The sequence below is a fragment of the Pyrus communis genome, chromosome 6 (genome assembly GCF_963583255.1).
Source record: "Pyrus communis chromosome 6, drPyrComm1.1, whole genome shotgun sequence".
NCBI lineage: Eukaryota > Viridiplantae > Streptophyta > Magnoliopsida > Rosales > Rosaceae > Pyrus > Pyrus communis.
Genome location: NC_084808.1, coordinates 24,190,378 through 24,212,031, shown reverse-complemented (window position 1 = coordinate 24,212,031; position 21,654 = coordinate 24,190,378). Strand labels below are relative to the sequence as shown.

The 21,654-nt window shown below is 37.5% G+C and overlaps 3 protein-coding genes, 1 long non-coding RNA gene, 1 other non-coding gene and 1 pseudogene across 5 annotated transcripts; 4 read left to right on the top strand and 2 right to left on the bottom strand.

Annotated features, from left to right (window-relative positions):
* Nucleotides 1-380: 380 nt before the first annotated feature.
* LOC137738227 (uncharacterized) lies at nucleotides 381-2,841 on the bottom strand. The gene is made up of 3 exons (XR_011068874.1): nucleotides 2,822-2,841; nucleotides 2,631-2,668; nucleotides 381-578 (listed from the first exon to the last, which is right to left on the bottom strand). It is a non-coding gene; the product is annotated as an uncharacterized lncRNA (long non-coding RNA).
* Nucleotides 2,842-6,862: 4,021 nt separating this feature from the next.
* Nucleotides 6,863-7,986, top strand: LOC137736539 (sufE-like protein 2, chloroplastic). Its single transcript, XM_068475792.1, has one exon. The coding sequence runs from the start codon at nucleotides 7,126-7,128 to the stop codon at nucleotides 7,840-7,842; it is 717 nt and encodes a 238-aa protein (XP_068331893.1). The 5' UTR covers nucleotides 6,863-7,125; the 3' UTR covers nucleotides 7,843-7,986.
* Nucleotides 7,987-11,632: 3,646 nt separating this feature from the next.
* On the top strand, nucleotides 11,633-14,844 carry LOC137737087 (eukaryotic translation initiation factor 4B2-like). Its single transcript, XM_068476449.1, has 3 exons — nucleotides 11,633-12,830; nucleotides 13,701-14,174; nucleotides 14,480-14,844. The coding sequence occupies exons 1-3, from the start codon at nucleotides 11,725-11,727 to the stop codon at nucleotides 14,502-14,504; spliced, it is 1,605 nt and encodes a 534-aa protein (XP_068332550.1). The 5' UTR covers nucleotides 11,633-11,724; the 3' UTR covers nucleotides 14,505-14,844.
* A 1,532-nt stretch (nucleotides 14,845-16,376) lies between these two features.
* Nucleotides 16,377-18,358, top strand: LOC137737854 (GDSL esterase/lipase At5g14450-like). Its single transcript, XM_068477421.1, has 5 exons — nucleotides 16,377-16,715; nucleotides 16,794-17,003; nucleotides 17,114-17,286; nucleotides 17,543-17,813; nucleotides 17,908-18,358. The coding sequence occupies exons 1-5, from the start codon at nucleotides 16,406-16,408 to the stop codon at nucleotides 18,159-18,161; spliced, it is 1,218 nt and encodes a 405-aa protein (XP_068333522.1). The 5' UTR covers nucleotides 16,377-16,405; the 3' UTR covers nucleotides 18,162-18,358.
* A 1,426-nt stretch (nucleotides 18,359-19,784) lies between these two features.
* Nucleotides 19,785-19,857, bottom strand: TRNAR-ACG (transfer RNA arginine (anticodon ACG)). Its single transcript has one exon. It is a non-coding gene; the product is annotated as a tRNA-Arg (tRNA).
* A 284-nt stretch (nucleotides 19,858-20,141) lies between these two features.
* Nucleotides 20,142-21,589, top strand: LOC137736280 (GDSL esterase/lipase At3g26430-like; annotated as a pseudogene).
* Nucleotides 21,590-21,654: the final 65 nt, after the last annotated feature.

The following is a 21,654-nucleotide window of genomic DNA, read 5'->3' as shown; positions in this document are numbered from 1 at the left end:
AAATTTTTCTTCATCTTCACGACGTTTATAAACAGCAAAACCATTTGTGTCAAAAATTGTTTCGCTTTTATATGGCTTAGGAAAGTTTTTAGAACATTTATTTTCTCGCATGCAAGGTGATTTTGGATTAATACAACCACATGGACCATGAATCATAAACTGATTAACAGTTTCATAAAGTTGTGGATGCAAATTTTTATCAGGTAATTCAGCAGAAATAATTGAGTCTATATCTGATGCGCAAAAACATTTCACATTTGGTTTCAACCATATTAACATATGAGAATGAGGTAAACCTCTTTTTTGAAACTCAACTGTGCAAACATCTGTTCATGAGGAAAAAATGAAAACAAAGAAAAGAATAAAAGTGAATTTTATAATAAATAAGAAAACTAAAAAGCTTGAAATAAGTGCTAGAATGAGTTTTAGTAACTTACTTGCTTGAATTTCTCCAAAAGGCTTCCCGGACTTGATGAAATCAATCATATGATCAAGCTTCATTTTGAAGATTCTAGAAATTATATCAGGTCTATCTTCAGGTTTGAATCCTGGCTTATTCTCAAACTCTCTTGTGATTTCTGGCCATTTAACATTACATGTAAATGTTATAAACAAATCAGGATGTCCGTATTCTCTACAAATAGCCATAGCATCTTGATAATTATTTATCACATATCTAGGACTTCCAGTATATGAAGCAGGTAATACAATTTTTTGTCCCAAATTATTTGCATTAGTATCACCTTTTGAGAATGCATCATATATCCCTTTATAAACTTCACTTCTCAAATTTTTTTGATTTTGTCTAATATAATCTAATCTATCTTCTTCAAGTGTTGCAAAAGAATCGACCAAATATTGTTGAAAAAGTCTTCCTCCTCTTAACAATGTACTTAATGGTGGTTCTCGCTCTTGAATTTGATAAGCAATGAAAGCTCTCATTGGTATTCTTTGTCTTTTAGTTTTTTTACCTCTATAATTTTCATTCCATTTTAAATCTGGTCTATAACCATCTTCACCATATGGAAAAAGAATTGGATATTGCAGAGACATAAATTTAGGATTCAACTTTGTTACACGTTTTAATTCATGACTTTTAGACTCTATAATAATATCTCGATTAGAATCATACAATCCTATATCTCCAACTATCAAACCACCTATTTCATCAGTTGTAGGTTGCTCATATTGTTTGCTATCATTTAATTGCCTGCCTAGCAAAGTCATTTTTAATGAAGAAAGACCATCGTTTTCAAATTTATCTCTTGCCATTCGAAAAAGTTTAACCAATTCATTTGATGTATCAAACATTTTGATTAACCCTTCTACAATTGTTGGATCTAGGCCTTGATTGTTTCCATTGGAATTAAAAACTTTAAGTCGATTTTCCACCTCATTATATGTATCATAGACATACAGTTGAGCAAATTTTGGAGACTCATTATCAACAGGCAAAAGAGATCCCATTAAATGACAAACTTGACCACTGATTTTGAAAATATAAGGGCTTGATCCATTGTTAATTGAGTTATCAACTTTGGCTCCCATTGAAGTGAATGCAAACATTGAGTTATAAGTTCTAATATTTTGTCGAAATGATAAATTTTTTTGCCCTTTAGTTGGATCAAGTAAGTAATCTAAAAATGGTGGTGCTGGTTTTGGATTTGGAAACTTAATTTTTCCTTGTTGGCAACAAAGAGTGAAAACAGGTAGATCGTTTTTACACTTTGGTTTAAGAGACTCTTTTAGCCAAAAATAAGCACCACAATGAACACACTTATAACTTTTATCTCCTAAGTCCGCATATTCCGTAACAACTCCTACAAAAAAAGATACAAAAACAAAACAAAATGAGCATAATATTATTTAGGCAATTAGAAAATTGAAATTCATGATATATCAAATTAATAGATGCATAAATTAAGAACTAACCTTTTCTATTCTTTTGAAAAAATGTTTGACCCTTGTTCATAAGATTATTATTCTGATCATCAAGGGTTTGTTGAGTATTTTTTGTAGATTGGTCTAATACATTGACAACCTTTTTTCCCTTTTTATCTCTTAAGAGAACATTTTTTTCAACAACAGTCATGCAATGTGATTCATTGATATTGGAAGAACTTATGTTTTCAACATCTTGTTGAACAGAAGATGTGCTAGTACCATCTTGGTAGTCAACGGCTGAGTTTTCCTGAATAATTGGACTACTCTTAGATAAGAAAACATCGACATAGTTTTGTATACAACTTATTCTACACACTCTTTTAAATTGTCTGTCATATTCAGATAAAACATAGGATTGATTATTGACAAACTCTTTCTCGTGTTCTGTATCATTAATTGTTAAAGCATTTGCAAGTCTTTTTGACATGATAGAATCAAATTGTAATACAAATTTGAAAACAAATTAGTGCAAACCACGCTGCAAAAAAAGACAAAAAATGAAAAAAAGAAGTATCAACAAACACATAATGTGAAGATTAAACAAATATATACTATAATGATTAAAAAGAATAGATCACCCAAATTTTAAAATGCGACTGGAAAAAAAAAAAGTTATAAAAAAAAAAAAAGAAGATTAAAAAAAGTAAAGTTTAAAACTAAATAATTTAAAATTTAAAATTGCTCACCTTTAACAATTGAAATTTTAGAAAATACGATAGCCAATCTGTTCAAAAAGGCAAACAACAAACAATTATTACAATGGACAATAGAATTTAGTTCAGCAACAAATGGCAAGAAACAAAATATAAAACAAATAATAAATAGAACTTAAAAAAATTTAAAAATTAACAAAGTAATAAGATAACTACATTCTTACTTCTTATAGTTCAGTTGTGAAACTATGCATCAATGCAACATGTAACCACATAGCAAAATTTATTTTGCAGAAAGTTTTCAATGGGAGTATCACTTCTTACTTGTCTTATCCACGCTGAGTGGAAACTGCAAAGATCAACAGTATTAACAATGTTTATTCTCAATGAAAAACAAATTACAAAAAATAAAAAAACCAATTGATTTTTACTAATACATAAATTATATAAATTGATGGCTAGATTATCAAATATATCGTGAGTAAATAGGAGCCCTAAAACTTTTTTAAACAATGGGTGACACAAAATTAACAAATACACCTGTTCAAAGAAATGTATATGTTAACTAAAACAAAAATTGTTATCACAATAGAAAATTGTAATATCACTCCGTGATATTGACAGTTTTTGCAAACATCTAACTTTTTTAATAACACAGTATATGACTATAAAAAAGCATTTTACATATAATTTATCTATGATATTCACAATTTTACTAAAAACGATAACACAGTTAACTACAAAAATAAAAACTATCTATGGTTCCAAGAATCATGATTAACACAACGTGGAACCGATGGGTTTAAAATGTATAAGCTAAAATTAAAAGTAACTTCTCAGATAAAAAGGTAATATACAGAGTAAAGGAAAAAAAAAACAAAAAGACTATACTGCATAGATAACATTGATAAAAAAAAAAAAAAACAAAACATTCTATTTTTATGATAATGTACTATCTAGTTATAAAATTATAACATAAAGTAGCTCAACATTATAACTTAAGTAAAGAAATATTTGAAAAGAATGATTCGATATACAATTTAGAGCCACAGTATTAACTACAATCAGACAATTGTCAAACAAAAGGAAGAAATATAATCTTGAACACAATATTAACAAAGTGAAAAGCACTTACAAACACAATCAATTGTCTGTAAACTTGACAGCTGAAAGCTAACTTGGCAGTTAAAATTACAATAGGAACTGAGATGCAGCAAAGATTTTTTTTTTTTTTTCAACCAAAATTAATCTGCAGATGATTGCAAACAAAGAAATAATTACTTCTCAAATAAATATAAAACGAATTTAAAATATTTCAAGGCTACTTTTAATAACAGCATAATAAAGATAAAGATTTTATCAACATGACTCTCAATTTTATGCAGGTTGGGATAATCCAATTTAAAAGAAAGGGATTTCTTCCCTAATTGTTGTGATAAGAATCACTTAAAGACAATAAGAACCACTCCAATTCATAATAGCAGAGTGTGCTCGTACATAAGAGATGCTTATGCGACCTCCGAACTTCTCAGAAGAAATGATGTTGATGCATTAGAGATTCATACAACTGGAAGGTACAGTTTCTTAATAATTGAAAAGTAAGCATACATGTTAACTACTATTAAGCTGATTGAGGGAAGAACTTTTACCACTTCTATGGATGTTCTATGCACTTTAATCTAATTGAGCTCAAAACTTCAACATTAATTGAAGCATAGGTAGTCACACTTTGCTAAGCCTTAATTTCTTCAAACACCAATATTTCCTGCAAGAAAAAACCGAATCACATTAGACAACGGCATTGAATACAGTAAAAAATCAACGAAACAGTCAATGCAATACGAAAAAACTTCAATATTACATCAACCAACCAATCGATGTACAGGAAAACCCTAACCTAAAAGACCAAAATTTTCCAAAACAAAAAATGCAATTAGATGGAACAACCAGACACAAATGTCGGAAAAAAGCAGAAAACAGTCCACGTAAAAAAACCCACACACCTTAATCGAAAAGGGTTTCCAAGATTGGACAGAGAAACCCTAAAATCGATAAATCAGTATTTCTTGAAACAAAAAATGCGATCAAATTAAACAACGATGCTAAAAACACGAAAAAAAAAGGAAAGAACTAATAAAAAAACGCAAAGATTTTAATTTTACACCAATCGATCTACAAATTTTCTTCCTAATCAAAGAAAAGAGAAAAAGAATAAAATAGACAAACCACCTAAAACACCGCAATCAGCCAGAAAACCCACCTCTTCAGACATCAGACGATCAACACGAACAGAGAAGCAAGGAAACACGAAGATCAAACATGGAAAAAAGCAGAGAAACATAGAGCAGGCGAAAGCAAAAAGCAACGGAAGAAAATGAGAGAGGGTTCGAGCACTTTCCCGTATGTAGACTCACTCTACCAAGGGGCAAAATCGCCAATTCATGTAGCATCTTTTAAAGGGCTGAAAACCATGCGTTAGATCAGGAGCAAAACCGGATTGGCACTGTTAATCCGCTGAGCTTTAGTATATACTTGCTCGCCGATTTCAAATCACTCTAATTCTCATCCCATTTAACGGGTTTTGAATTGCTACTAACTTCTACAATTCTCAAATCACAAAATTCCAATAAGGGCATATGCCGAAACACAAAAAAAATCCATACAGTGATCATTTAAGGATTGACATACAAAAAAAATCCATAATTCAAACTTTAAAATGCAGAACAGACAAAGAAAACCCAAAAGTTAATCATGGCCATTTTTCTTCTTTTAAATTCCGAACAAAAATCAAACCACAGATAATCAGAACAACCAAACCCAAAAATTTCCCCAAAAAAAACCTGAACAACAATAAAATTAATTAGTCTAAACCTTAAACCGCAGCCATATCCTTCCTCAACAATTTTTAAATTTTAATTAAAACACAAAAAATATGAAAAAAAGGTTAAAGATAAATTATATAACCGTAGCCATATCCATTCGTCGGCAATCTTTCAATTTTAGTTAAAACGCAAAAATTATTAAAAAAAAAACACCTAAAGATAAGTTATATACCTGATCCAGAAAGCGTTTGCAAACTCCCACAACAAAACCCTAAAATTGGAAGATATAGGTTTGCGGCAGCCAAAAACGAAATCAGACAAAAGATCCACATGCAAATCAGCAAAAAAAAAAATAAAGAGAACACTTAGCAAGAATCGAATTTTACAACAACCAATTGAAAATTTTTCTTACCAACCAAAGCAGCCAAACCGTTGCGATTCCTCCGCAGAGAACAGCAGGAAAAAAACAGTCCAACCACCCTTCTAAACGATCGGATCGCGAGGAAAATAGCGAGATACACACAGAAACACAGACAAACACAAAGAGAGACGGAAAAGCAGAGAGACGAAAAGAAGAGGAAAGAGAGAAATGAAAGATGCTTCCAGCATCTTCCCTAGATAAGCCGATATCTACGCACGCGCAGCACGTATCATGAAGGGCAAAATGGAAAATTTACTGCACAATCCCACTAAAGCCGAAAAACCATGAAGAAACTGAGGGACGAAACCGGAACGGCACTGTTAATGAACAGTGCCAATCCGCTGAGATTTAGTATATATAGAATATATATATATATATATATTTTTTTTTTAAATAGAAACAAAGCATAAAGCGCGCAAAAGAATTTAGTTTATTCACTGCAGCATTTCGTTTAACATTTGGTGGGCTTGTTGTTATCAGTTAAAACATGTTGCGTACATGTCAATAATTATCAACATATGGTGAAGCAATCTGATAAATAATATAGAGAGAATTTGTTGAGTAATGTTGACACAAATTGTTGAGATATGCCCTAACATGTATTACATCAAACATTTAGTAGGCACAAAAAAAAACCTTACCAAACATTCAGAAGTCTTCAAAAGATCTTCACATGTATACATTCCACTTGGATCCCTATTTCCATCGCCCCTGATGGCATCTACAATATATTTTGTTTCCTGTCTTAGGGTGACTGAGAGTGAACTCTAACTACACAAACTTACTAAAGAAATAATCTAGCACTTGGACAATTTCGATCATCAAATCACATTACAACACTGAGATGAAATGAAGTATCATGTAATTAGTATTAATTGTTTTCTATATACCCGTAAAAAATATAAATATATTTCTCGCAAATGACGTTCGATTATGTATATGCGTTCCAGCACAAGTTTAACTTTCACTGATTATTTTCTCTTAACAACTAACTACTTAAATCAAAAACACTATTACTCTATCAAAAATCAATTTAATCCCAAAAATATAAAGTCCAAGAGACGTTAGGACTTCAATTTGGTAATGTTTGGCGGCTCGTATCGACTCTCCCTCGTGGCGACCTATTGAACCAATCCCTCCTTTATAAATATCGTCATTTTTCACTCTCATTGAAACTTCGCGGCAGACAACGAGGGAAGACGCACTGCACTTGAAGTATCTCCAATTTTCTTGCTCTCCATAACTTCCAGTTTCCCACTTTCCATCACTTTCTCTCCTTCCAAACATGAACTCCACCGCATTTACAACAACAACACTCCCTCATGTCTCCTCCGCCCGCTCCGCCGCCGCCGAGTCATCGTCAAATCGCCAATTCCACAACCCTGTACCCGCCAAATTGAAACTCGACACCCAAAACAATAACATAAATTTCTTGTCCATCAAATGCATCCCCAGTCGAGGAATTCGAATCCCGAACGCGTTGGCTCTGACGGCGACACAGGCTCGGCCGTCGGAGCCCACGGAGAGGGTGGCCGACAAGCTGAAACGCCTCGTTTTGGAATTCAAGTCTCTGTCGGAGCCAATTGACCGCGTGAAGCGGCTACTACACTACGCGGTGAGGCTCCCGCCGCACAGTGATTGTGCGCGGGAGCCGGAGAACCGGGTCCAGGGGTGCTCGACGCAGGTGTGGGTGGAGGCAGAGATGGACGAGGTGGGAAGGATGAGGTTCCGGGCGGACAGCGACTCGGAGATCGCGAAGGGGTTCTGCTCGTGCCTGATGTGGTTGCTGGACGGCGCGGAGGCGCGTGAGGTTCTGGCGGTGGAGGCGCGGGATTTGCACGACGTGAATGTGGGGGTGTACGGGAAGGTCAATTCAAGAGTGAACACGTGGCACAACGTGCTGCTGGCGATGCAGAGGAAGACTCAGGCTTTGGTGGCGGAGCGAGAGCAGGGGATGCGGGGTGCTAATCCTAATTCTTTCCTTGACGAGGTCAATGGTTAAGCCATCACTATTTCGTTTTTGATAAGCGATATTGGCGCGAAAGGGTAAATCGACTTGGTGAGAGGATAATTGAATTCGAGACTTTAGATGCAAAGTAATTGAGATACAAGTCCTTCAATAATTTTGATAACTTGTGAATTAAGTTAGCTGAATTTGAAGCGTGTGTTAGTAAAATATGGTGTGTCGAAACAAATTTATTGTGTAGTATTAGAATATGGGCGCGGAGTTGCTGATGTGGGGAAGTAGGGTTTTTTGAAAGGGAATTGTTATTGGTATTCCAAATTTCTCATTCTACACTCCAAATTTTCTATATTTAGAAAGAAAAATACACTTGTGAGGAGTGTAGAATGAAATTTTTTTAGTGCCAAAACACTTCTCTTTTGAAAAATAGGGGAATATATGTGAAGTTGGAAGGTGTTAAGTGGAATAATGTTTGTTGTTTCCAAAAAAGAAGCAATGAAAATAATTCATTACCAACAAAACAAACTTTTATAAACAAAAACCCAAATTCAAACAAGGCGCAAGATTAAAACCAATGGGATCCTCTCTGGATTTTTTTTGTGAGGATCTGGGGATCCGTAAATCATGTCTGTTTATCGTATATTGTGTGGTCAGTTTTTGTCAGATATTGTTTGTGTTTAATTTTAAATAAAAATATTTAAAATAATTTCTAACCGTACGATAGAGCATTCACGGATATGATTTACAGATTCCTAGAATCCTCACAAAGAGAATCCAATGAGGATCTGAATTTAGACTAAAAGATGGACCTCAAAGCAAAAAAAAACCCAACCCAAAGGTTGAGCCCACAACAAACACACAATCGCCGCCCCAGGAGCACCATAGACCAAGTTAGCAAGAAACTCAAAAGTGAAAAAGAAAAGCAGCCGCATCATCCTCCAAGGACCACCACAGCGACCTCCGCCATAAAACAAAGGAAGCACGCAGGAAGAGAGATCCCACGAGCAACATCACCGACAGAAGTGAAGACTGGGAAGGACCAACAAGGGCCAACAAAGGTGGTGGTGTGACCACCCAAGTTAAAGCTCTCCACACCTTCTCATAGATCCGCGGCAAAACGCCGGGAACACCGACAATACCCGAAAGGACTTAAGTATGATTCGAGAGATGATGTAGCCAAAACATGAAATTAATGAAGGGAAAATTAGTGAGGAAAAAGGACAACACGGAGGTTTGGGAAAAGGGCGAGGATGGAACCAAAGGATGCAATTGATGGAGGGAAAAGGATGGAGGAGAAAGGGGACATTGAGGCTTGGGTTAAAGTGCTCAAAGGAATGGGAGCACGGACAAGGAGAGAAAAAGGATAAGGAGGACAAGAAGGGCAGGCAACGGGACTGCCATCGACCCTAGACAAAATTGGGACTTATGGCGACGCTAATCTATGAAACGAAAGAACACTCACACAATAGTGAGAAAAACTCTCACCGGAGGAGAGGAAGTTAATTTGAGGATAGTCCTTTTTCATGCAAAACACACGTATCTATTTATATGTGGTGGCATTTAGGATCTAAATGATATGAACTTTTCATGAACCATGATTAAAACGGTAAACTTTGCTGCAATTATAGTCATTACACTAACTAAACATTGATGAATGACTACTCTCAATACTCTAAGCTGAAAACCGAAGGTTTATCTGCAACTATCCTTGAGTTGTGCCTCGAGGATAGATGTGTACAACATGTTGTCAAATTATCAGAGAGACGAGCAAAAAATTCATTTCCAATAACACTATATGGTTCTCAGCACGTTAATTACTACATGTACAATCTAACAGACGTGATGTTTTATCACAAAAAACCTCGTATTAGTTAGTGTGAAATTAAAGTATTTAAACTATTTTTCTTCTCTATCTCTTGTTGATGTGGAATATTTCAACACAATTTTCAACAAAACTGAATTTTTAACCAATCATGTGATGAGTTTGAGGATGTAGAGAGAGCGCATCCAATTAGAAAGTACAAAGCTTTTAGTTTTGGTTACAAAAAGTAGAGTTTCAGCACAACCTTTGCCTCCTCCTATCATATAGCTTTAGAGGGAGCATTTGATAAAGTTGAACATGGGTACGTTCCATTTATTCCAAAATTTAGTGGCGCTGGGATGTTTGTCCTCGCCTATATTTATTGATTCCCCTTTACCTCCACAACAAGAAAGCTTTCCACTCCCACGCTCCCACTTTTAAAGCAATCAGATTCAATTTGCAAAAACGATAAATTTACTAAAAATTATTATTTTTCCTTCATTAATATTAATATTATTACTGACTTATGTGCATTTTTTTCAAGGGGGATAATTGGTAGCAAACCATGGTTATTCATCATTTTCGAGGACCGATAAGACTTATAAAGGCATTTTAGCCTTCCTATGATCACAAGTCTGGCTACCACACCAGTAGTGGGTTTCGAACCCGAGATGACTTATGTTTTAGATAAATAAAAAAATACGAAATAGGATTCTCTCTCCTACAAATTCACTTCCCTTCCATCCTATTCTTTTTCACTTTTCGTCTTTTTGTTTACAAAAAAAAATTAACACAAAATGTTGATGTGGCTTAATTATAACCATTAAGTGAGAACAAAGAGATTATTCACAAACAAAATGCAATGTGCTTTCACATGGTAGATTGCTCAAACGGGCCAAACCTATAAATTAAAAGTATAAAAAAAAAAAATTGAAAAACTCTCATTGAATTTTCGATAATAGAGGTTATTTTTTTAATGGTTATACTGTGAATACTAACTATTTAAATTATATTTTAAAACTATATAATGTAATTGTTAATAATTAAATTATTACTTAATTATTAATTAATTTGCTTATTTTTTATTTAAGAGACCCTACGTAATTTACAAATTTAATATTTAATTCCTTTAACATTAGTTTGTTTTTTGCAAAAAGAAAAAAACCCAATATAAAGGGATCCGACTTCTCTACCCTCCCATTTCCTATACATTCCTATCCCTTCCTATTTTGTACGGTTACGGTTAAGTCATGTCAACATTTTATATTGATTTTTTTATAGAGATAATAAAACAAAAAGTAATAGTAATATAAAATGTTAACATGGTTTAACCGTAATCGCACAAATAAGAGAAAATATGAGTATATGTGAAGTGGGAGGTCAAAAAAGCCAGGTCCAATAAAAAAGAGCATCACAACTGTTAACTACCAAGAAGTCAAAATGCAGCGGACCACATACCCACACCACAAAAACAAGAAGTAAAGTATTTTTCTTGATCATTATAATTACGATGTATGAACATTATACACTTTATTATATGTCAAGTGTTTTTTTACTTAATTTTAGTTAATTTCATATTAAAGATATTTTTTTCTAAATTTAAAAAATTAAAATTAAATAAAATAATATGTAACACATAATTTGATATATAATCAGCATCCAATTTACGATAATGAGCAGCTATTCAAACTTGAATGAGCCCCACTACTCACTCGGGGGCCGCAAAACCAACGGTTCCAGTTCGACCTCGCGGCCCCACTTTCACAACCAGACCGCCCTAAGAAAACGCCACGTAGCTGATTAGCTGGTGAGTTGTATGTCTCGCTTGTGTTTCTGGCTCGGTACAACTGTACATCATCATCCAACACACACACAAACGCTCACGCGCCCACTATTGCACGCGCCAACTGTTGCCTTTCCCTCTACTTCACACGTTCTCGGAGCTCCGGCTCCATTAACGGAGCCCCACTTTCTATTTTCTTTTTAATTTCATTTTTTTTAAATAAAACCAACTTATATATTAATTTCGCCTTCGTCTCTTCCCATTTTTTTTGAAATTTTCTGGTTCCTTTCTCCCTTTCATTTCGAACTGCGTTTTCAGATCTCGCAAGCCGTCGACGATGGCCAAACCCTGGGGAGGTGTCGGGGCCTGGGCCGCCGAGACTGAGCGAGCCGATGCTGAGGAGCTCGCGGCTCAGAGCTTCCCCAGCCTAAAGGAAGCCTCCAGCGCCAAGCCGAAGAAGAAGAAGATGAGCCTCTCCGACTTCCACAACTCTTCCGGCACCCCGGCCTCTAATCGGGTCGGTCTCACTCCCGACGAGATGATGCGCCTCCCTACCGGCCCCAAGGAGCGCTCTGCCGAAGATATGCAGTACGGTCGCCTAGGTGGCGGGTTTTCCTCCTATGGTCGCTCAGGTCCAAATCCGGGTCGGGACGGGGACAGAGAGGGCGGAGACGGGTCATGGGGTGGCGGTGGAAGAAGATCCTACGGTGGATTCGACGACGACCGGAGGGGCCCGCCTTCTAGGGTTTCTGATTTCGATCAGCCGTCAAGGGCGGACGAGGTTGACAATTGGGCAATGACTAAAAAATCTCTTCCTTCTGCGGATTCGAGTAGGCAGAGCCGGTATAGCTCGCTCGGTAGTGGTGGTGCTGGGGGTGGTGGTGATGGTGGTATGATGGGCGCCCCAGCTTGGTCTAGGGCAGACGAGGTTGATAACTGGACTGTTGGGAAGAAGCCTGCTCCTTCTAGGTCATCCACGTTTGGGTCTGGATTTCGTGATTCGGGTGCAGAGCCGGATCGCTGGGCTAGAGGCGGACATGAGGTCGACAGAGTTGAGAGAGAGCGACCCAAATTGGTGTTGGATCCTCCGAAGGGCGAGAATGAGCCATTGCAGGTTGTGAAGACCAATAAGCCAAACCCATTCGGAGCAGCTCGACCTAGGGAGGAGATTTTGGCTGAGAAAGGGATGGATTGGAAGAAGCTGGAATCGGAAATTGAAGCCAAGAAGACGAGTAGGCCGACGAGTGCCCACTCAAGCAGGCCTTCGAGTGCTCAGTCAAGCCGGTCTGAAGGGCCCGGGCTGCATGGGAGTGATAATGCAGTGAAGCCGCGGCCGAAAGTAAACCCCTTTGGTGATGCCAAGCCAAGGGAGGTTTTGCTGGAGGAGCGGGGTAAGGATTGGCGGAAGATTGATCTCGAGCTGGAGCATCAGGGTATTGACAGGTTGGTTTCGACTTTTTTTTATGTCAATTTTGTAGGTAGTGCATTCAGCTAAGTAATGGTTTGAAATGCATGGTAATGGTGGGTTGATTGTTATGTATTTTTTTTTTTTTTTTTTTTTTTTTTGCTATTAAGAGTTGCCCAAGTGAGTTGGGTTGATTGTATGGTTTGAATATGCATGGTAGTGGCGAGTTGATTCCATGCAAAGAAGCTAGATGGGTTAGTATCATTTGGGTTACGTGTATTGAGTTTATGTTTCGGTTGGAAAAGTTTGTATCGAAATAAGTAGACTAGTATATAGTTGAAACGATTAGATTATGTTTGGGTTAGTACCTCCTCTTGGGGCACATTCTTGTCCTATTGTTGTCTGTTTGTGGTGCGGGGGAGAAAAAAGTTTACACAAACTGTTTTCTTCCCCTCCCCGATGAAGTAATATTCATTGCAGACAACTATGCAATTAGAGACAATGCGGAAGACCATGTCTTTTGACTTCTTGTGTTTTTGTAATGTGGTAATTGGGAGTTGTCTGGATGTTATGCTGATACAGCCTGGTGTCTTCTTCTTTGCTGAATGAGTCTGATCTAATCACAAGATAATAAAATTTTTTATAATCAAATTTGATTGCACCCACATGCCAAAATGATTAGAATTTGCTTTTTAATTGGTCATATATATTGTTCACTGGATTACCTTTTCCACTAGGAAGTAATTTAGCTTTGTAAAATGCTGTAGGAAGATGAAACCTTATCAATAAACTATAGTAGTTCGTCTCATAAGCATTTGGCAAACTATATATTTTTCAGTTTTCTTGTCGTGTTTGTATGTAACCTGTGGTTGTCTTGTGGAATTGATCTCTTAAGCCTTTTGTTGCAGACCTGAAACAGAGGAGGAAAAGATTTTGAAGGAAGAAATAGATCATCTAAAGAAGGAACTCGAGAAAGAATCTACGGATAAAGTGAATAGTGAAACTGTGCGAGAGTCTGGCGGTGACCAGCCAAGTCTACGTGATATAGTACTTCAGAAGGAAAGGGAATTGGAGACATTGATCCGAAATTTGGATGACAAAGTTCGCTTTGGGCAGAAGGCCATGGATAGGCCTGGGTCTGGGGCTGGTAGGCCTGGGTCTGGAGCAGGTAGGCCTGGGTCTGCAGCAGGCAGGGGTGGTAGCTTTTTTGAGAGGACGCCTTCTTATTCCGGGTCATTTGAAGATTCTAGAAGCATGGAATATGTTGATGGGCCTCCCTCGCAAGGCAAAGGAGATCCGTGGGCAAGGCCTTTTGATGACAGAAGGTCATTCCATGGTGGCAGGGAGAGAGGAGGATTTCTGGGGAACAGAGACATGGACAGGTGAGAATAAAGTGCTTCTGTGCTTTCCTTTTTACAGTCTTAGGGAGGAAGTTAACCTGTTTACGAAAGAAACTTGATATGTTATGCTTTACGAAAGAACATTTTGGGTCGGTTAATTGTGTGCAGTTGTAAAAAACCAATCAGCACATCCCTTTTAGAACAAAAGATATGTAATAGTCAAAAAAATTTCGCTAGAAGCTTTAAGAATTTTGGAGAAGTTGAAGGATATATTTACTCTCGGAGCTAAAGATTGGTTATGAATGCCTCAAAATGCATGTGATGTTTGGTTGTTGTTTATTTGGCAGGGCAAGGTCAAGAGAAAGATGGTGAACTACTGCGCCGTTTCAATGGATTCGTTGAACTGCCTAAGCGCTTCCGACAACCAGAACCAAATAACATTTTGCCCCACTCTTTTTGTTTTCTTCATTTTGCTCTGGGAAAAATGGAGCAAGCATTATTGATTACCGGCACTGGGAAAACACTTGCGGTGATGATCTGTTCTTTCATCTCGAAACTATGTAAAATTGCAGTTTTCCGCTTTCTTTTTTGTCTGTTTTTTTATGTGAAGGAGCCTGTATTGTTCTTAGGATCCAATTTTACTGAACACTACGGGACTCACTAGTCTATTTTTTGTGACGATCGTCAGGGTAATATACTCATAATTTGGTTCGTTCTATTTTGCATGACCTTGTTGCTGGGTGCCATATTATGTGCAAGAAAGTCCCGTAACTCAAATTTCTCAATTTTTGTACGGAATGTAGTACATAAAGATAATCATTGTTAATTTTGACCTTTTGATCTTTTTCAATTCATTTTATTCGACGGTTGAAAATTCAAAATGATTGAAATATCAAACGTTGGGTAAGCCGTCGATTCAAATTCCATCTTACGTTTCTCATTGATGTGTGTTTAAACTTGTTTTCTGTATTTAGCTTATGGGCCACAGTTAATGCCAAGTTTTGTGGGTTGCCTATACAAGGATGTCATGGTAGGTAGCTGTGTCTCTAGCCTATTACGCATCATTCTATGTTTAAATGAAGAAATTTAAAATTATTAAAGAATTTTAAAATGACACAAATTGAAATAACGCGATTTATTTTTTAGAATTTATAAATTTTCTTATTTGGTTAACCTAAAAGAATAATGAAATTGAATGCATAATTTGTTATTTTTAAGCTCTAAATCTTATAAATTGGGAAATAACACATATTTACATGGTATTTAAACTTGGGGTGTGAAGTTTCCAAATTCCAAGGTTTTTTTTCCATGCGGAAATTTTAAAATTCTATGTTTGTGAATTTAAATAAAAGAATTGGTGCATGCCAATTTATAAATTCTAAATTTTATATAATTGCAAGTTTAATAAACTCGGTGAGAAGAAACTGATGCGGCGCAGTCTGAATCGTTGGATCTTTCACCAGCAATATTCCCAATTCAGATGATGAAGATGTTGATGAATTGATGGTATCATTACGCATTTGTTTTAATATTTTAATGTCTACATTTCACGTTCTGGTACCTGCTGCCCGTTGACCTAAATTTGCAAGGTCTCCTCCACCGATCCTATGGAGCCCCAAATCAGTTTCTTTTCTTCAACAAATGAGCCACAGAGAGAAGCGCAATCCATGCAGAAGAACACAACCATCTAGCTAGCTCCATCGCCTATTGTTCAAGGTGAAAGTTTCACCCTCATCTTTTTCCCTTGTGTCATAAATGCTTTTGCTAAAAGTGATTTTATTGGTAACATGTCGAAATTCTTATTGAAAATTCAAGGGCCACTAGATAAAAACACTAAAGAAATGTTCTTTCATAACCTAGAAACGCTTTTGGGCTTGTTTAGAAGCGTTTTTAAAGTAACTGAAAGCGTTTTTGAGAAAAATATTTTTGGATTCCAAAAGCATCAGTTATGCAGTTCTTGTAGGAAGCACTCAAGTGCTTTTTCAGAATTTACTTGCATTTTTACTTAGGATTTGTCACAAAAATATTATCAACAAAAGCGCTTTTAACCATTCTAAAACTACTACCAAACGAGCCCTTTATTTTTAGTGTCAAAAGCGCTTTTAATTGTCTGAAAACGTTTATAATCATTTTAAAAGCAGTCCCGAACAATGCCTTTGAGTCCGTTAATTGATTTCAATGAGTGTGGAATGACTTAATGGATTGTGTGGTTGACATCACTATCTCTTGTTTGGTGAAAAGGGTGTGAGATAAAGCAGTAGGAGGTGATTCATATGGACCGTGCAAGTTTTGGTAGTATCAATAGGTGGTGGAGAGGCCCTTGGGGAGTTAAGAAGAGTGTGGAGGCAGTGGCAGTAGGAGTGGTTTTAGTTGGTGCCCTTTCGGTTTTCTTAGGCCTTGCACCACAAAACATATCAAGTAATGGTTGCCAATTCCCAGCAATGTTTAACTTTGGCGATTCTAACTCCGACACGGGTGGTTTATCGGCCACATTTTTTCGACTTCCTGCCCCCTATGGCAATACATTCTTTGGTAAACCTTCAGGCAGGTTTTCAGACGGGCGTCTCATGATCGATTTTATTGGTTAGTGCATCAACTGTGTTGTAATGTATCATGCATTATGTTTAAGACAATTAGAAACTGCATATGGCAATCTTGCAGCTCAAAAGTTGGGGTTTCCATTTGTGAGTGCTTATCTGGATGCTGTTGGAACTAATTTTTATCATGGAGCAAGTTTTGCGACCGGAGGATCTACCATTCAGCCATTAGATGGCAAGATGTTTGAAGCGAGATATAGCCCCATCTCTCTTAACGTGCAGCTTGCCCAATTTGAGCAGTTGAAAGCACGTGCGAATGAGGGTTTTGCTGAAGGTTGGGATATATTGTTGCTGAGGAAGTCTATTGTCTTATCGAGTTGTAGAGAAAATAACTTGAATCATAAGCTTGATTATGTTACACTCAGTTACGGCATTGGTTTTCAGGTAAAAGCTCAAAGGTCAGGGCCAGCCTCCCAAGACCAAGCGACTTCTCCAGGGCCTTGTACACATTAGACATTGGACAAAACGATCTTCATGCAGGATTAAGATTGAAGACTCTGGATGAAGTGCTTGCATCCCTTTCCAATATCACTGCACAGTTTGCTTCCACAATAGAGGTAATAAGTTTCATAAGGAGCTATCCATTTTCATTTTGAAGTCTTGTGGACTCGGATGACTAGCCTTTTGGGCGTACCCTGTGATTTTTTTGAGTGGAAAATTGTTAACCATGAAGACAGCTACATTTTAACGTATTTGTCACATGAAATGGAAAAACTGTGTAAATTTAGTTGTCAACAGAGTGTACATGAACTCGTAAATGTTCTTAAAGAGATTAAAATCTTAAACAAAATAATGATATTGGTAGTTTTGCAGCAACTGTACCAACAAGGAGCAAGAGTTTTTTGGATTCACAACACAGGTCCCCTTGGCTGCTTGCCTGCAAGTCTTGCATATAAACTGCCAGAACCCGGCAACCTGGACCAAAACGGTTGCTTGAAACCTCACAATGAGGTGGCTCAAGAATTTAACCGGAAGCTCAAGGAAAGAGTGCTTAACTTAAGGACCCAACTTTCTGATGCAGTTCTCACTTATGTCGATATTTACACAGCAAAATACAAGCTTATCAATGAGGCAGAGAAGTACGGTAAGTTTTTTCGCTTCATTCGTCAAGCTAGTTTTCTATACTTCATTTCTTTCGCATATCCAAAACCCTATTCCCTGGCGTCTGGAAATTTCAGGTTTTTCTAGTCCTCTAGTTCAATGCTGTGGAAGTTACGGTGATCACCATGTCGTCCATTGTGGGATGAAAGCTATTGTTAATGGCACTGAAGTTGAGGCTCTCTGTAGCAATCCTTCGAAGTACATTAGCTGGGATGGGGTGCACTATTCCGATGCTGCAAATGAATGGATAGCCAACCAAATTATGGACGGCTCATTCTCCGACCCTCCAGTATCAATCACTGAAGCGTGTCACAGTCCTCCGCAGTTCTGATTCAACTTCAAGCAGATAACTTGTGCTATAAGTTTGGCACAGATTTAGTTTTGTACTTAATCATTGAGATGAGAGTGTTTTTAAATTAAGGATCCAACTTTGTTTTCTTCTTGAATAAAAATAAAAAGACCGATGTGGACACCAAACGAATGAAATCCAATTATGTTTGTGATGATATCACAACACAATTTTTTTTTTCATAATTTTTTGCTCTCACATTCTGCTTCCTGCCTGCCCGTTGACCTACAAATCTATAAGGGCTATTCTGTCGATTTCATTAAGTACAAGGTTCTTATGGACCGTGCGAGGTTTATTACTATCGCCAAGTGCTGGCATCCGTCTCCACCATAGCAGCGCAGTTAGCCTTGACAACTGAGGTAACAAGTTTCATAATTACTAAATCAACTGAGGTAACAACCTTAATAACACGAAGTCAGAAACAATATCTCCAGATTATTTTCCAACCTAGGTGTCACATGAAATGCCTAAAATCCCCGATGGCTCTATAAACAGATTGCAGATTGTTTTATATGTGCAGCAACTCTACCAACAAGGGGCAAGAGTTTTTTGGATTCACAAGTCACAACACAGGTCCGCTCGGGTGCTTGCCTTCAACTCTTGCGTATAAGCTGCCAGAAACCGGTGACCTGGATCAAAAACGATTGCTTGAAGCCTTACAATGAGGCGGTTCAAGAATTTAACGTGCAGCTCAAGGAGAGAGTGCTTGAACTGAGAGCCCAACTTTCAGAAGCAGTTCTTACTCGTCAATATCTATGCAGAAAAATACGCGCTTACAAGTGAAGGCGGAGAAGTATGGTAAGTTAACATTATTCGGGATAGGAAAAACCTTACATCCACTGACGAAGTTCTACACCGTGGGGTACATAAGAAGTGTATTAAATCGATTCTTTCTAATGAACACATCCGATCAAAACTTCCACTTCATGCCTTTAGCTAGTGTTTCACTACTCCATTTCCTTGGCCTAACCAAATCCCTAAACTCTTTTTCTCCCTTGTGTGGAATTCGCAGGTTTTACGAGTCCTTAACTCAATGCTGTGGAAGCTACGGTGATTTCCCTGTCCATTGTGGGGTGAAAGCTATTGTTAAAGGCACTGCAGCTGGAGCTTCTTGTAGCAATCCTTCTCAGCACATTAACTGGGATGGAGGGCACTATTCTGATGCTGCAAACCAGTGGATAGCCAACCGAATTATGGACCGCGCATTCTCTGATCATCCGGTTTCAATCGCTTAAGCATGTCACAATACTCAACACTTGATTCAACTTTCAAGTATCCCAGTTGCGGTTGTATCACACACCAACAGAAAAAGAAAAACCAAAATGAATCTGTCCTTGATTGAAAGTTACTTATTCAAATTTGACGTAATGACACCTTTTTTTTGGTCTAGTGCGTATAATCAACTCTAAATGTAGCTATTCATTTCTTTCAGATTGATGATCGTTTATTTTTTAGGCTATCTTTAAAGATTAACTTTTTTAAAATCAACCCAAAATATCGTTGTATTAACGTGATTATAATTTTTTTTTATTTAACTGAACATATCTGACTACCTGAAAGAGGGAAGAGGAAAAAAAAAATTCAACTAAAATTTGAAACAAAGGACGACTTCACTGGGGATCGAACCCAGAATCTCTGGTTTCGTAGACCAGCGCCTTATCCATTGGGCCATGAAGTCCGAATGCTTGTTTGGCTAGGTTTTATTAATTTATACGGAGTAAAATGGCCATAAGATAAAAGCAACCTATCCCTCGTGAAAAGAGCCAGAGCGCTTCCTGTCAAGACTGATAAATTGAGCCTAAAGAGTTCAAGGGAAACTCAACAGATACAAATTCTGTTCCAAAAGCCATAAGCCGATTTCTGAAAGAAAGTGCTTACCTTTTCTTTTTCTTTTTCTTCTTAGTATCCTTTTTTAACGTTTTTTTGTCTCTAAGAGTGCAATCACATTTCTAAAAACTACTACTTGTGACTGCTATTTTGGCAGCCTCGTCATCTCCATGCAAATATCCGGCCATATTCAACTTCGGCGACTCAAACTCTGACACCGGCGGCTTGTCTGCAGTTTTCGGTCAGGTGCGTTTGCCCCACGGAGAGTCCTACTTCCACCGCCCTGCCGGCTGCCAGCCGTTACTGCAGCTGACAGGCTCGCATTACCGTTCTTAGCGCATATCTTGATTACGTGGGAAGCAACTTCACACACGGAGCCAACTTTGCCACGGCGGGCTCAACCATCCAGAGCTGGTATAGTCCCGTCTCCTTGGACGTTCAGCACAACGAATTCTACGAGTTTCAACCAAGGTCCCAAACCGCTCGTAGTCGAGGTCAGAATTTGACATGTGTACATATACGTTTTCTTTTTGTATTAAAATGAGTTATGTTTGCTTTTGGCATGTGTGGCAAACTATAATTTACACGTAAGGAACCAAGAAGTGTTTCTACGGACATCTACATGTTTTATTAGTTGAAAAAACTTGCATTAATGCAATGCAGGTGGAGTTTTGAGCAGCTAATGCCGAAAGCAGACGATTTCTCTCGTGCTTTATACACATTTGATATTGGCAGAATGATTTAACAGCCGGTTTATTCTTGAACATGTCCACTACCCAAGGCAAGGCATATGTTCCTGACGTGCTAAATCAGTTCAACATCATTGTTAAGGTAATTAGCAATACAAACTCTGACTAATAACAACATTTGTTGGCTAATTTGGTTGTGATGTGTGTTTTCTACACGCAGTATATATATGATCAAGGAGGTAGATACTTTTGGATACACAATACAGGTTCAATTGGTCGCCTTCCATATGTATTGGACCACGTACCAATCGCAGCCGCGTAGCTGGACGAGCCTGGTTGTGTCATGCCTTACAACGAACTTGCTCGATTTTTCAACCGCGGATTGAAGCAAGTTGTGGTTCAGTTAAGAAGATAACTACCATTAGCTGCAATCACATATGTTGATGTTTACTCGGCCAAGTACTCCCTCATTAGCCAACCAAAAAAGCATGGTATGCCCTTACAAGATTGAAATCACTTCCTCTATGGGGTGAATATTAATGTCACCAAGTTTGTGTCAAGATTTCAATGAAACAGTCCAACAGCTTCACTAGGATGTGATGTTTTATACTCTTCAACAGTTTGCTGACAAGCATGTGGTACAAAATGTCGCAGGATTCAAGCAACCTGTAAGAGCGTGCTGTGGTCATGGTGGGCAGTACAATTTCAACAAGCAGATATTTTGGTGGGAAAGGCATGTCAAGACCATCACTTTGGGTGAATTGGGATGGTGTGCATTTCACTCAAGCGGCTAACAAAAGAGTCTTTGATCAGATGGTAGATGGTTCGCTTTCAGATCCACCACTTCCATCGAAATTTGCTTGCCATCGAAAGCATCATCAGCAAGCTCATTAAAATACTTAATGTCAGCAGAATTTTTTGTTTTTAATCTTTCTTTTTGCTTGGCCAGTCGTTATTGC